We start from the raw sequence: 12,692 nt of genomic DNA on the forward strand, positions 1-12,692 counted from the left end.
CACAAACATATTCCATTCACCTCCACTGCACCGAGAAAAAATATAAAAATAAAACGAAAACTATCTGCATGGCTAAGTACCACTTGAGCTAAATAAGAAGATGTGTTGTTTTGTGATTGGGGTGAACAGACCCTTTAAAACCTCTAATGAATGGAACTCTTGCTGCGACAATGTCAGTGCTTTGATGTGAAGATGTATTAGATGATTTATAAGATTAAAACCCTGAAACATTTTCTTTTCTGGGTTTGTTCAATCACACAGAAAAGTCAATTAACTCAAAAGTACAGTGCTGTTTCATTCAGTTGTTCTCCAATCAGTTTTATGATGATGATATTTATTGTCAACATAGAGTATGTGATGTTCTCTTGCGTATATTTCTTACTCTGGAAAACAAATTGGTCTGGTACATGACCTCCTACATGCAGCTATTTCCTTTTCCGATTACATTCTTTCAAATGAAATGCAACTTATGTGAATCTGGTGTCCTGATGAGTGTGTTTGATGCTTTATTTCTGTCTGCTCGTCTCCACCTGTGCTGAACAAACTCACTATACATCACTGTTTCCAAAAAGAAATCCTGCATGTTTGTTACTGAAGTCCTTCTGTTGTGTGTGCTTTTTTCCATTTTGGTGTCTTTGCTGTTCCTCCGCAGTGGGGGGGAAACAGACATGTGATTCCCGGGTCAAAGGTGAATGTATCATTCTCGTGTGTTGTCAGATTTGTTGTGGACAGGTGTTGATTATACTGAGTTGACTTCTAGGTCATTGTGAAAGGGCATGCCAGGGGTGAGATGACTGTACAAGGTGTTCTCCAGCAGGGGTGATCAAATCAGATTTTTGGAAAAGGTTTTCCAGTCAGATTAATCATTAAAGTCACTGAAGCAGGATTGACATTGCCAGTGTTTGAGATTTGAAAACCTCTGCTGTCAAACAATATATGGAAGTGTGTGTAAAAACTATTAACTGTCCTTGATATGATTTATTTTGATAACAAAAGGCTCAAGTGAATGCAGCGTAAAGGTGGATTCCTCTGGTGTCTACATATTGAATAAAGAGTTTCATTTGAACAGCTGTGGGGTTTTTTTATTTATCATAATCTGTGTCCAAATATGGCTGCATCCACTTGCACCAGTAGATGGCACCATTTATACAAAGTGAAACAGGGAAGTGTGTCAGTCAGGTTTTTAAACTTATTCAAAGACTGTTATGGAACTTTCTGACTGCACGCTGTACAGAGTTTTGTCAGTTTGTTTTGAGGCCACTCAAGAAGAAGTCTTAGTTTAGTTTATTTGATATCAGTGGTGTTTCTGGCCCATTCAAACTACAGACTGGGGCCAGATGATCATCAGAAAGCATCAGTGTTGGTATTGACCAGATAATGTTAATACTTTCATTGTCTATTTGCTTGGTAGTCTAGTTAGTTAGAAACAAAACAAGAAGGAAGACATTTTTTCACACAATTAGAGTCCAGTAGCGTATTTCCTACTAGTTTACACTTCCACATTTCTTTTTTTTTTTTAATTATGGTGGTGACTTATTAAAATACGTATTGTTTTAATGTGCAACGGTAGATAAACTTATTCTACTTCCTGGCACTGTAGAACCTAAAACAACATGTTCGTGTTAAACCTCATCAAGTAGAACTCAGTAACACCGGCTGTTTGGACCTGACTTCTCCTAACCCTACAAAGAGAGTCTTTAGGATACTCAGGAGCTCTGTTGTTTTACATATTACACACCTCACTGTATTATAGATAGACAGCCTGTGCCTTAACCACCCCGAGCTGTTGTAGTTTGCCAATTTGTGCTCTTGGGTTCAAGCCCAACACAGCCCCGACTAACTGGTTCTGAGAGATCTGTGTGTGATAAAGTGACTTTCCCAGACCTTCAAACTTCAATATTATGTTCCCCACCCTTACTTTAGCATGTTGGCATGCTCACATTTGCTTTTTAGAAGTTAACACAGTGTACAGCTGAGGCTGATGGGAATGTGTTTTTCAGGTATTTGGTGAAAAAACAACCATAGCAAACAAATTAATAATAGACCTGATAATGATAGAAAATTTAAAGGACCAGTGTGTAGTGTGTGTTTGTGTGAATCACTCGCCATCCAAACATGTAGGAGAAACTACGATGGCCATGAAACTCGCAAAAAACACAAGAAAGGCCCTATCTATAGCCAATGTTTGGATTGTCCGTTCTAGGCTACTGTAGAAACATGGCAGGTCAACATGGTGGATTCCATGGAAGAGGACGTGAGGCATCTGTAGATAGAAACGTCTCATTCTAAGCTAACGAAAACCCAACGATTCTTATTTTCATGAAAACATACAAATATTTTATATTCCATCCCTGCCAATAGATTCTCATACATGTGAAGGACTTTTAAGAATCGCCAAAGCTATTACAGCTCAGCCTGAGGGGACTATGAACGTCTGTGTCAAATTATGATAATCCAACTTTTCACTGACCACAGACGTTCATAGTCAAGTATTTCAGTGTGGAGTCCTTACAATAGCCATCGCACTTCCTGCAGGCCTTTTTCAGAACATCCTGTATGTTAAACATAAAAGGCTATTCATTCGAAATACAAAGAATGTCCTTGTGAATGGAAAGGCATCATCAACACTTAATGCTTGCTTAAAAAGTATTCTGTTTCCTTAAACACAGTGCAATGTTAACAAAATCATACAATTGGTATATTTAGATTTTAGCCACAGACATTATATTTGTTTCCAGACAGATAAAGTCAAATTTTTTTCCAGTCAGTGGTGTGGCGGTGTGTCACCCTATAGCTGTCACAGGCTGCACAGGAAATACCAATTCAGTGACACAGAAGGGATGTGGTGGAGTTAGTTAATGTTCTTTTTGGGGGACTCAAGGTGGAAAGATGATACAGACATCAAACACTAAACAGCTTCGAAATAGTTTCTGTTTTAATCAGCAGACATCATATGTGATAACAGGGATACACCAGTGGCTTTCATGTTATTTTTTTCCTCCAAACTCTACAGAATGAAAACATTAATATCAACATTACTTTACTTTCATATTTTAAACACATAAATATATACATTCATATATTTACAAACTGTCATTTATTTCCTTTATTTGTCACGGACACACACACAAGAAAACTGTACAGCCACAGTACCAGTCAAAAGTTTGGACACACGTTCTCTCTCATCGGACAGTATATACAAATAAAAAAATATTTACATTTAATGTCTTTTTGCTTTCTCTTTGGATTCCAGCCACAGAGAAAACCTCCCTCTAATCACCTCCCTCTAATTCAGTTGCAAAATCAAACCCATTTTTGGTACAATCTGAATCTCTTCTAAACAGTTATGCTCAGGCTAGTGCCTTTAAAGGGCCTGAAGTAAAGCCTGGAGCCTGCAGACTTGGACATGATGAGAAAGAGAAAGGGGTCCAGACAGGCATGGAGGCAGCACAAACACACCGCCACTTTAAAGTACAAATACAAACTCTCGGTTCCATTTGCAAACAGTTGCACATAATGGAGGAAGTGCAGGATTCCAGCAGGAGTAAAACACACCAGAAAGATGACAAACACCAGTGAGCTGGCCTTGATGTACATCGCCCAGTCCAGGTTTGATCGATTGAGCTCACAGACGATACGGCTGTAGCACACAACCGTGACCACCAGCGGCACCAGGAGGCCGAAGATAGTTAGAAACAGGTTGTAGTAGAGCAGGAAGATGTGGGATTGCTCGTCCAGAGGCAATACGTCATGGCAACTGATACTGCCCAAATCAGAGAGGAAATAGCTCTGCTGGACGATGAGCTCGGGGAGGACGGCGGCAACAAACGCCCCCCAGACCGCCACGCTGACTCTGGCAGTGCACATCCTCTTGGGGAGACTTTTGTACATGAACGGGTGCACTACAGCCAGGTAGCGCTTGATGCTGATGCAGGCCAGCGTCTGGGCCGAGCAGTAGAGGTTGCCATAGAAACAGGCTGTGACCACTCGGCACGCAGCCTCTCCGAGCACCCAGTTGTTTCCATGGAGATGGTAGTGAGCCTTGAAGAAGAGGGAGAGGAGGAGGAGGAGGTCGGAGAGAGCCAGGCTGCAGTAGAGGATGGCAGAGGACACCTTCCTAATTTTATTGGCCAGCATGCACAAGATGGCCACGTTGGCTGGGATCCCGACAGTAGCGACCAACATATAAATAATGGGGATGACCCGAGTGGTCAGGGGACTGCGGAGGTACCCTACTGTGCTGTTGCTTAGTAACAGCAGTCTTGGAGGGGACTGAGATGAAATGGGAGCTTGTGTCCCATTTAGGAAATTGTCCTCTGGGACCCCTTTAAATGTTCTGGGCACAGGAACCACTGAAATGTAGTAGAAATAGAAGCATCAGTGAATGTACTTGTAAAGTTATATTCCACCACTGCAAAACTCCTTGTGTGCCAATAAAACTGATTCTGATTAACAGTTTAGAGCATAAATTGCAAAAAATGGCTTCCTAAAACTAGAAGAAATCCCCCCCAAAAAAACTAAATCCAAGGTGACATCTTCAGATCACTTGTTTTGTCGAACCAACAAACCCAAAGATGTTCAGTTACACAAGACAAAAAAATATCAAAACAGCTGCCAGTTATATTTCTGTCCGTTCACTAAACAATACACCAATTGTTTCAGCTGCAATCCTAATAATAAACCATCTTGTGTCTCAGTAGACTGTGTTACAGTGAATCAGTGACTGTCACACTGTGCAAGTTGTAGCCTGTTGTTTCCATTGAGTCCATGTTAACTTAGAGATCAACCCAACCGGAGAAAAGTTATTTATTTCACTGAGAGCTATCAGCATTTAATATACAGTTAACACATGCAATGAATATTAAATAACATAGTTAACATTATCACAATAAGTTCATTGTAAGTTTAAAAAAGTATATATAAAGTAAATATGATCAAATAAATCTACTCATCTAACACAGAAGATTTTTTCTGAAACTGAACTTTGAAGTGAATCTCTTACCTTTTTTTTGAAGCGTACCACTGAAACAGAGAACAAAAGTAATGAAAAAAAAAAGTTTCCACATGTTTTCTTTTCACTGAACAGCACCCACAGGAAAATCTCTCTTCTCTCCGGTACCGTCAGCTCAGTTTCAAATTTTTCATCGTCCTTCAGTGTCACGTCTGTCTGCTGCTGCCCTGTGGGTGTACTCAAGTCACAAACACCTCCCCAAACCTACCCAGTTGAAAAGAATGTGGATGTCCTTTGGTTTCTTTTTTAACATGCACTTTGTGTGCAAGTGTGAAGTAACACCTCCACCCACAACCTGATTACCATTTTATTTATGCCATTGTTTATGTATATTTTCCACAATCTATTGGTTGTGTTAAAGCTTTTCGTAACATTTTAATCTATTCTGAACTGTACCACTTGTTCAGATGATTCACTGACACTATAGTGAATGATATATTGCTCTATGTTACATCAGATGGAAATGTACAAATCTAAGTTTTCATACATGTCTGCCTGATGCCACATTTTGGAAACTTTTTGGCACAAGAATGTAATGTCTGGAGGGGGTGTAGCGAGGTAATAGACGGAAAGAGGCCACACCACCAGGAAATGCCTGTCCAAAGATGATAAGCTTGTCCAAACATGAACAATTTTGTTTAGTCTTCACTTCAACTCTTTTTTGTCTTTTTAAAATAGAGATGTGTCATTAGAGACCTGCCATATTTTAGTTCATACATACACATACATTTCCCTACAGCTGTGGGAGTAGATGTCCTTTATGATAAGGCCAATTCAGGTTTTCTGCTTTTTTTAAATCTTTCATATTTACAGGAAATGTTGTCTGCTTGAGTGATATAACCTTCAGGACATCAGCAGCGTTTTTATTTGCACATTCCAGTAACCATGTTATTATTTGAAATCCAGCTGATCACAGATGTGACCTATGTCCTTTTTTTAACTACTCTGTTTGTCAGTGAGGTTCTAAGCACCAGCAGCTGTTTGACCTCACATTCACCACAAACAGATATCTGCAGTTATGTGAGATCCATTCCGCTCTGGTGACGTCATTGCCAATAAAAACATCACAGAGGACTCAGACTGAGACCAGATGAATGCATCTGCAGCGCACTGCATGTCATGTTCCCCATGAAAACAAGCAAAATATAAACATGTTTGTTGTTTCCATATTTGATGAGAAGCCGCATGATGTCAAAGAGGTTGTGTTTCCTGTAAGCAAAACTAGTTGAAGAGTCAGCCTGGATCACAAGTTCAACACAAGTAATCTTTTACCAATTAAAAACGTTTTCATTTTGCCGATAAATTGATACTTTTTAAGATGGATTCATAAACACACAAAAACCCGAAAATGAGAGCAACGTTCATTCACTGTTATACATCAGACATCTGTTTCAGGCCTTTTAGAGAGGAATACATCCTTCCTTTCTGTTTGACGTCTTCAAAGGACATCAACGCATCTGCAGCACACGCCTGTTTCCTGTAGCATTAGCAGTCATGCAGTCACTTCATATGCCAAAATACTTGAGGTGTCTTATTTTGAAATATATACAAGACTACAGGTCCTACCAGCCTGATTTGCACTTTGGCCCATGATTCACACACAGACTGTAAGCCTGTGACACATTAAAGGTGACTGTGTCTCTGTAAAGATTCATTCAATCTCCCATAACTCTCCCAGGTTAGTGATAAAAACACTAAACATGATTTGCATGCTGGTGTGTGTCTGTGAGGTTAAAAAAGTAAGTTAACTGTAACTGTTTGAAAGAAATACCCATTTTCCCACAAGAGGGCAATATTCTTCTTTATAATAAGACTATTTCATTTCCATTCCATCAACTTAATATCATCATAATTTTTCTTTCTTATCGTTCTATTGTGCATAGTACCCAAGAATTTGCCACAGTATTGCCATGTGAAAGAAAGTGTTAAAGTAGTTCAACCCTCCCTCAAGGCACATGTATGAAAGACAATTATTAAGAATAATTTCCACATTTTAATCCTTAAAAAGGCATCTACTACCTCTACCTCATTAGAATCCAGAATCTATGAATATGCCAATTTTGTTCATTTCAAGTTTTCCTGCTGGACACAACATGTCAGTGTAAAGTTTGTTCTCAGTGTATGTGCACTGCAGGCTTCAAGTTTCTACATCACACTTGTATAAGTTGCGTATTGGACCAGGGTTGACTTTGACGCCACGACAGGTTCATACTTGATGGTGTCACAAATCATACTTATAGGCCTCGCCCCTTGAAAATACAATTTTTATTGAGCATAGAGAAACTTTCCACTTTCAGCATGATGAATGTAAAAACATGCTTCTAGTGTCAAACTCTGCACGTACATCATTCTGCAAAGTGGAGATCAAACATCCAACTGTAGGAACAAGAAGAAAGAGTGAATGGAAGGGGGAGGGGCTTTAAAAAGTCTGATGTCAAATGTCTGTGTGAAATGTGAAAGGCTTTCTGATGAACCCATATATTATCTCCCAACTTTGCAGTTATTTTTCAGCTTGTTTTGATTTTATAGTTTTGTTCAGTAAACTCTCCAGCAGGAGACAATGTTACTAAAAAACTAAACTAAAAGTAACGGCAGACAGAGGTCAATAGGTGCTATGTAAAGGTTGCAACCATCCCGCACTGATGCATTGTTTAATTTGGTGACGGGAAGGAAAGTGATAATTATTGCACAGCACTTTGTCATAATCCTGATGTGTCACTGTGGTTTTGTGACTGGTATGCTTGTCTATGGCTCCATGCCAAAGACTGTCTTTGGCTAAGAGAGCAAGTTTTAACTAGGGAGTGTGAGATATGGGACAGACGATCACTTCCCAAAATTTAACATTATAAATAAAAGAATGTTTTTCTCCTCCTAGAGAAAATAAGTTTGCATGGAACTCAGCACTCCTTGCTTTTCCTTTTACTTCAAACAGTTCTGACACACTTTAACAAATATTCTTGACCTTTGTCACGCAGGGAAATTAATCATCTTCAGCATAAAACAGAACAGATGACTTTACAGTGACTCTACAAAACAGAATGTGCTTTTGTCAACGAGATTCTGTCTACAGTGGAAGATTGTTTTACTTAACCCCAAATCAAAAATTTAATTTAATCTTAGGAACATGTATCTGCTGAATGGTGCTGAACGTGCTCAATTTTATGGCCAAATGGCTTGACCCAGGATCTTAGAAGTATTGAGCTCCGGTAGGTTTTGTGGTGGCATCCTCTAGAGTGGGTAGTGGGTAGTGAGGTATTTGGATAGCCTTGTTGAGGTCTCTGGGGTCTAGAAAAACTCTCAGTTTGCCCGTGTGGGTCAGCTTCTAGTGCTATGTGGGTCACATCAGGGTCAACACTGAGGTTAAACTGTCCTAGAAACTGCCCTGGGAAACTCTCAGTACGCTCTGTGGGTCAGTGTCTGGTTTCTCACTTCTTTCAGTCTCATCCAGCCCTAATTTGATCCAGATTCACATCCAAACTACCTCCTTGTCCTAAGATGGGATCGGTGTCAACAATGAATTTTAGCATCAATGAGTTGGCCTTATATTTACATTCCAATTGGCAGATGCCTCTTCAGTGTTCCTCCTCCATGTGTGGTGGGCCTGTGCGGAGCTGCTTTTGTGGCAGTTTCCACAAACAGTGGTTCAAACATGTTTTCTGGAACGACACCAGTGTCAGTTTTGAACTTTACCTTATGTTGTGATGAGCCTGTTTCAATTTCTGGGGAAGCTTGTTCATTGCTTTTGTCAGTGTTTTCTTCCAGTACCTCTGCATTGTCCGCTCCTGTGGCATGCATAGTTCTCTGTAGGGGTTTTGTTTGTGCTGGGAATTTTCATTTTGCATGCCTTTTGCAAAGTGATTCAACCTTTTTGCATTTCGTGCATTGCTTAGCTGGATAGACTTACCTTTGTGCTGTGTGAGCCTCTGCATTGACCACTTTCATCGTTTGCTCTGTTAAACGCCCTTGTATTTTTAGAGCTAATTTGGTACCTGTTTGAGTCCCTTCCGCTGCATCTGCACTTACTTGTGTGAACAGGCTATGTCTATGGCCAATATCAGCTCTGCACCATCTGCACACTACACAATCTCTGACCATCACCTTGCTGTAACCACAGTGTCAACTCTGATACAAAGTGTTAAAATGACTCACTGATGCACACGTTGCATTTTCTCAGAAAAGGGAACCTACGTCAGGTTATACTCATAGTATGTTGGTTCTTACCTTTGTTCTTTGTAGTGGTATAGTGTTGTATATATCTCATTCTTTCTCCCCGATCCACAAAAGAAGATAACAACCTGCACTTTTTCTGTTCGCACTCCCCAACCCTCAAATTCGTTTTTATTAATATTAGATCTGCTACTTTCACAAAAAGATTTGAAGACTGAATTCCTCCCCTGTGTCTCCCATCCACTGATATATTATTAGCTCTTTGACTGCAGCTGCAATTTAAACTTCCTCTGCATGCTAAATGTTGAGACGCGCTGTTGAAGAAGTGGTTTAAAAAAGAGATTTCATCAAAAAGAGAAGGTTACTGTTGAATTTCATTTTTATATACTATTTATGATCAGACACCTTTCTCTGTCACATGGACCAGAATAGACAAAGTTCCTCTTTCAGAAGTGTTTTTATTCTGTCCTACACCTACACGTACACGTACACACACACACACACACACACACACACACACACACACAAACACACACACACACACACAAACACAATGATGTTCAGCTGGTTTGAATTTTCACAGCTGTACAGTTGGTAGATCTGAAACACCAGATGGTAAAATCTGAGAATCTGTGTGTGGGAAGATATTCAGACGAGTCCCCATGCCTCTCTCTCTCTCTCTCTCTCTCTCTCTCTCTCTCTCTCTCTCTCTCTCTCTCTCTCTCTCTCTCTCCCTCTGTCTCTGTCTCTCTCACCCCGGTCTCTCTCTCTGTCTCTCTCTCTCCATTTGTGCACATCTTTGGTGTCTTCATTTCTTCTAAAGAATTCATTGAAACAACAAATAAAGGATGTTATAATTCTGACCAGTCAGTTTATATCAACCCAACATTTTGCTATTGCTGTTTACCAGCTGAGACACTTTTTAAACTTTGACTGAGAACACAGCATAATATCCTCCACACTTGTCTCAAGGTTCATTTGTTTTGTCTCTTCCTTTCCCCCACAGTTTAACACCCTATTGTTGAACTCCTGACTGGACAATGCCAAGAGACTGATAAAAATGTGCTAAAGTGCATACAGAAAACAACAGGAATTAAACTTAAGAAACACTGGCCTGGAACTGTGCCACTGACTTTGCTCTGGACCTAATCTCCCACAGTCTGCATCCTGCCTCCTCCCATAAGAAGGAATTAGCTTATGTTTGTTCAGTAACGCCCAAGACCTTCAAAGTGGACACCATGTCCAGCTGCACTCTAATCACAAAATTTGAAGTGGCTATAATAAATATTTATATATTAACCATGGATGGCAAAGGAGTCGCTTTGCAGATCATTTTTCCCTCAGCTCTGCAGCCTTTTATGGTGTCTTCTGCTCATTGTTTTGGTTTTATGGCCCACAGCTTTATTGTTTTGGTTCACTCTCACTGCTCTCATGGTGTTGTTTTTGGCTGTATCAGGCAGCAAAGAAGCTCTGATAAACCAACTGTATGCTTCCTGCCCAGCACCAAACACCAGACAGATGACTTGCTTGTGAACATAGTGGAACATTTAGCAGCTGAAGAGCCAAATATTTTCCTCAGCAGTTGGTGGAGACAAAACAGAGCAAATAGAGAGTGAATATTGGACATAAATTCATCAGGTGGCAGTAACACATGTCCAAATTAATTATATTGTAGCTTCATATGTGACCATGGTGCAAAAGTTCAACATTTCCTCTTAAAAGTTAATAATAGTCAATGCTGTGTTCGCAGCTTGTTTCTGGTGCCCCCAAGGGGCCAGTTATTGCACGTCAAATTTGATAAAGTTGCATGACAATTTGCTTTCTTGCAGAGAGTTAGATGAGAAGATTGATACCACTCTCATGTCTGTAGATTAAATGTAAAGCCACTGCCAGTGGTTGATTATCATAAAGGATAAAGACTAGAAACAGTTGAGAAACAGATGAACTGACTCTGATCAAAGGTGGCAAAATCCATCTACCAGCATCACCAAAGCTCTCTAATCTGCACAAAATCTGAAGTATAAAAACAATAAGTTTTTGGAGGGGTTAGCTTCCTCATCTCTGCTTGTTGTCCTGGCAACCACACAGCGATGACAGGACTCCAGGAAGGATATTATGTGTTAATTAGTGAGCTGTAGAGGTGCTTTGTTTTTCTACTTTTGACAGTTTCCCCCTGTTTCCAGTCTTTGTCGCAAGATAAGCTAACCATCTCCTGGCTAAAGCTCCATGTTTAACAGATACATACGAGCGTGCTATTAATCAAAGGAAGTAAGAAAGGATATTTCTCAAAAAATATTCTATAAAGAAACACGTCAAGAAACAGCAGCAAAAGAAGGACCAAAAGGAACTCATACCTCAAATAAAGTTTAGCTGCTTTATAAAACAAAACTGTTAAGTTAATGAAGGAAATAGGAAACAGGTCATTGTGAATAATATTTTGGGAGAGGAAATGGGTCTTTAGTCAGACTGTCTGTGAGCTCAGATACGGAGTCCCAGTGGGTATAAAGCTGGGGATGAATGAGTCACACGACTCCCACCCTATATCCTGCCCCCATCCTCTCCCCCTGTCAGACACTGTAGTCATCTCAGTCACAGCAAGTAATCAGCACATTTCTCTTTCTTTCTAACAAGCACACTTTCCCTTTTTTGTTTTCTTTACCACCTTTGTATTGAAACTGTTGCACAGTAATTTCCCTCAGGATAAATAAAGCTTCTTGAATCTTGAATTATCCTCCATCCTCATGTCAGTGCTTTATAACCACAGACCACACATGAAGGTCCATGTTCAAGTGACTTCAGCTTGTTTAACCTTAATCTCCTCCAGAATCAGTGGGGACATTTTTGCCTTGTACAAAACAGTAAATAAATATCATGTGATCTCCTGGAAAGGGAGGCTATTTGCGTCTGAACAGTTAATTTACACAAGCATGTAAACAAAGAGAAAACTAGGAAAAAAGACAGCCGGTTGCTGTCGTATGCTGAGAACATCATGAGACACTTTGCAAATAAATCTTTTAATGTATTTGAAAAAAGAAAATATGATCCAAATGATAGCACATTCTAAAATATGCAATGTCACTGCAGTTATGTAATTCACCGTCTATCTGATGTGATATGTATCTGAATGATATAAACAGAGGAAGCACGTTTACTCTCTCCAGGGATAATGTTGTTTATACACAATCTGTGTGCCTGCTTCCCCTGAACATGCACTGGTGGATGTACCCCCCCCCGAAAAAGTCCCAGAAAACAGTTAGAGACTACCAAAACATTCACGCTCCACTTCAACTCAGTCTTCCCACATTCAGAAAGAGCACTGACAATTGCACTATGAAAACCTATTATAAATATGAAGCTTCTTCGCTCTCAGTTTTCTTGGTGACATTACATTACATACTATAATGTGTTTTTATGACATATGTAAAATTGGAAACATCACAAAGCCAACATGACATCTTAAAAAACATCTTAAAACAAAGAGACACTTGACTTTCCATCCGACTCTGACATGTGG

The 12,692-nt window shown here is 39.8% G+C and overlaps 1 protein-coding gene across 1 annotated transcript; it reads right to left on the reverse strand.

The window, feature by feature from the left end:
• Positions 1-2,917: 2,917 nt before the first annotated feature.
• LOC127370654 (proteinase-activated receptor 3) lies at positions 2,918-5,271 on the reverse strand. Its single transcript, XM_051412892.1, has 2 exons — positions 5,003-5,271; positions 2,918-4,352 (listed from the first exon to the last, which is right to left on the reverse strand). Exons 1-2 carry the CDS (start codon positions 5,064-5,066, stop codon positions 3,337-3,339), a joined length of 1,080 nt encoding a protein of 359 aa, XP_051268852.1. The 5' UTR covers positions 5,067-5,271; the 3' UTR covers positions 2,918-3,336.
• Between the last annotated feature and the right edge of the window lie 7,421 nt (positions 5,272-12,692).

Source organism: Dicentrarchus labrax, unplaced genomic scaffold, assembly GCF_905237075.1.
Source record: "Dicentrarchus labrax unplaced genomic scaffold, dlabrax2021, whole genome shotgun sequence".
Taxonomy (NCBI): Eukaryota; Metazoa; Chordata; class Actinopteri; family Moronidae; genus Dicentrarchus; species Dicentrarchus labrax.

What these genes read in the sequence shown, in the direction of transcription:
- LOC127370654 (XM_051412892.1), bottom strand. Translation starts at nt 5,066, where the DNA reads ATGTGGAAACTTTTTTTTTTCATTACTTTTGTTCTCTGTTTCAGTGGT. An exon ending in TGGTACGCTTCAAAAAAAAG is followed by an intron (nt 4,353 to 5,002) that starts GTAAGAGATTCA and finishes ACTACATTTCAG; the next exon opens with TGGTTCCTGTGCCCAGAACA.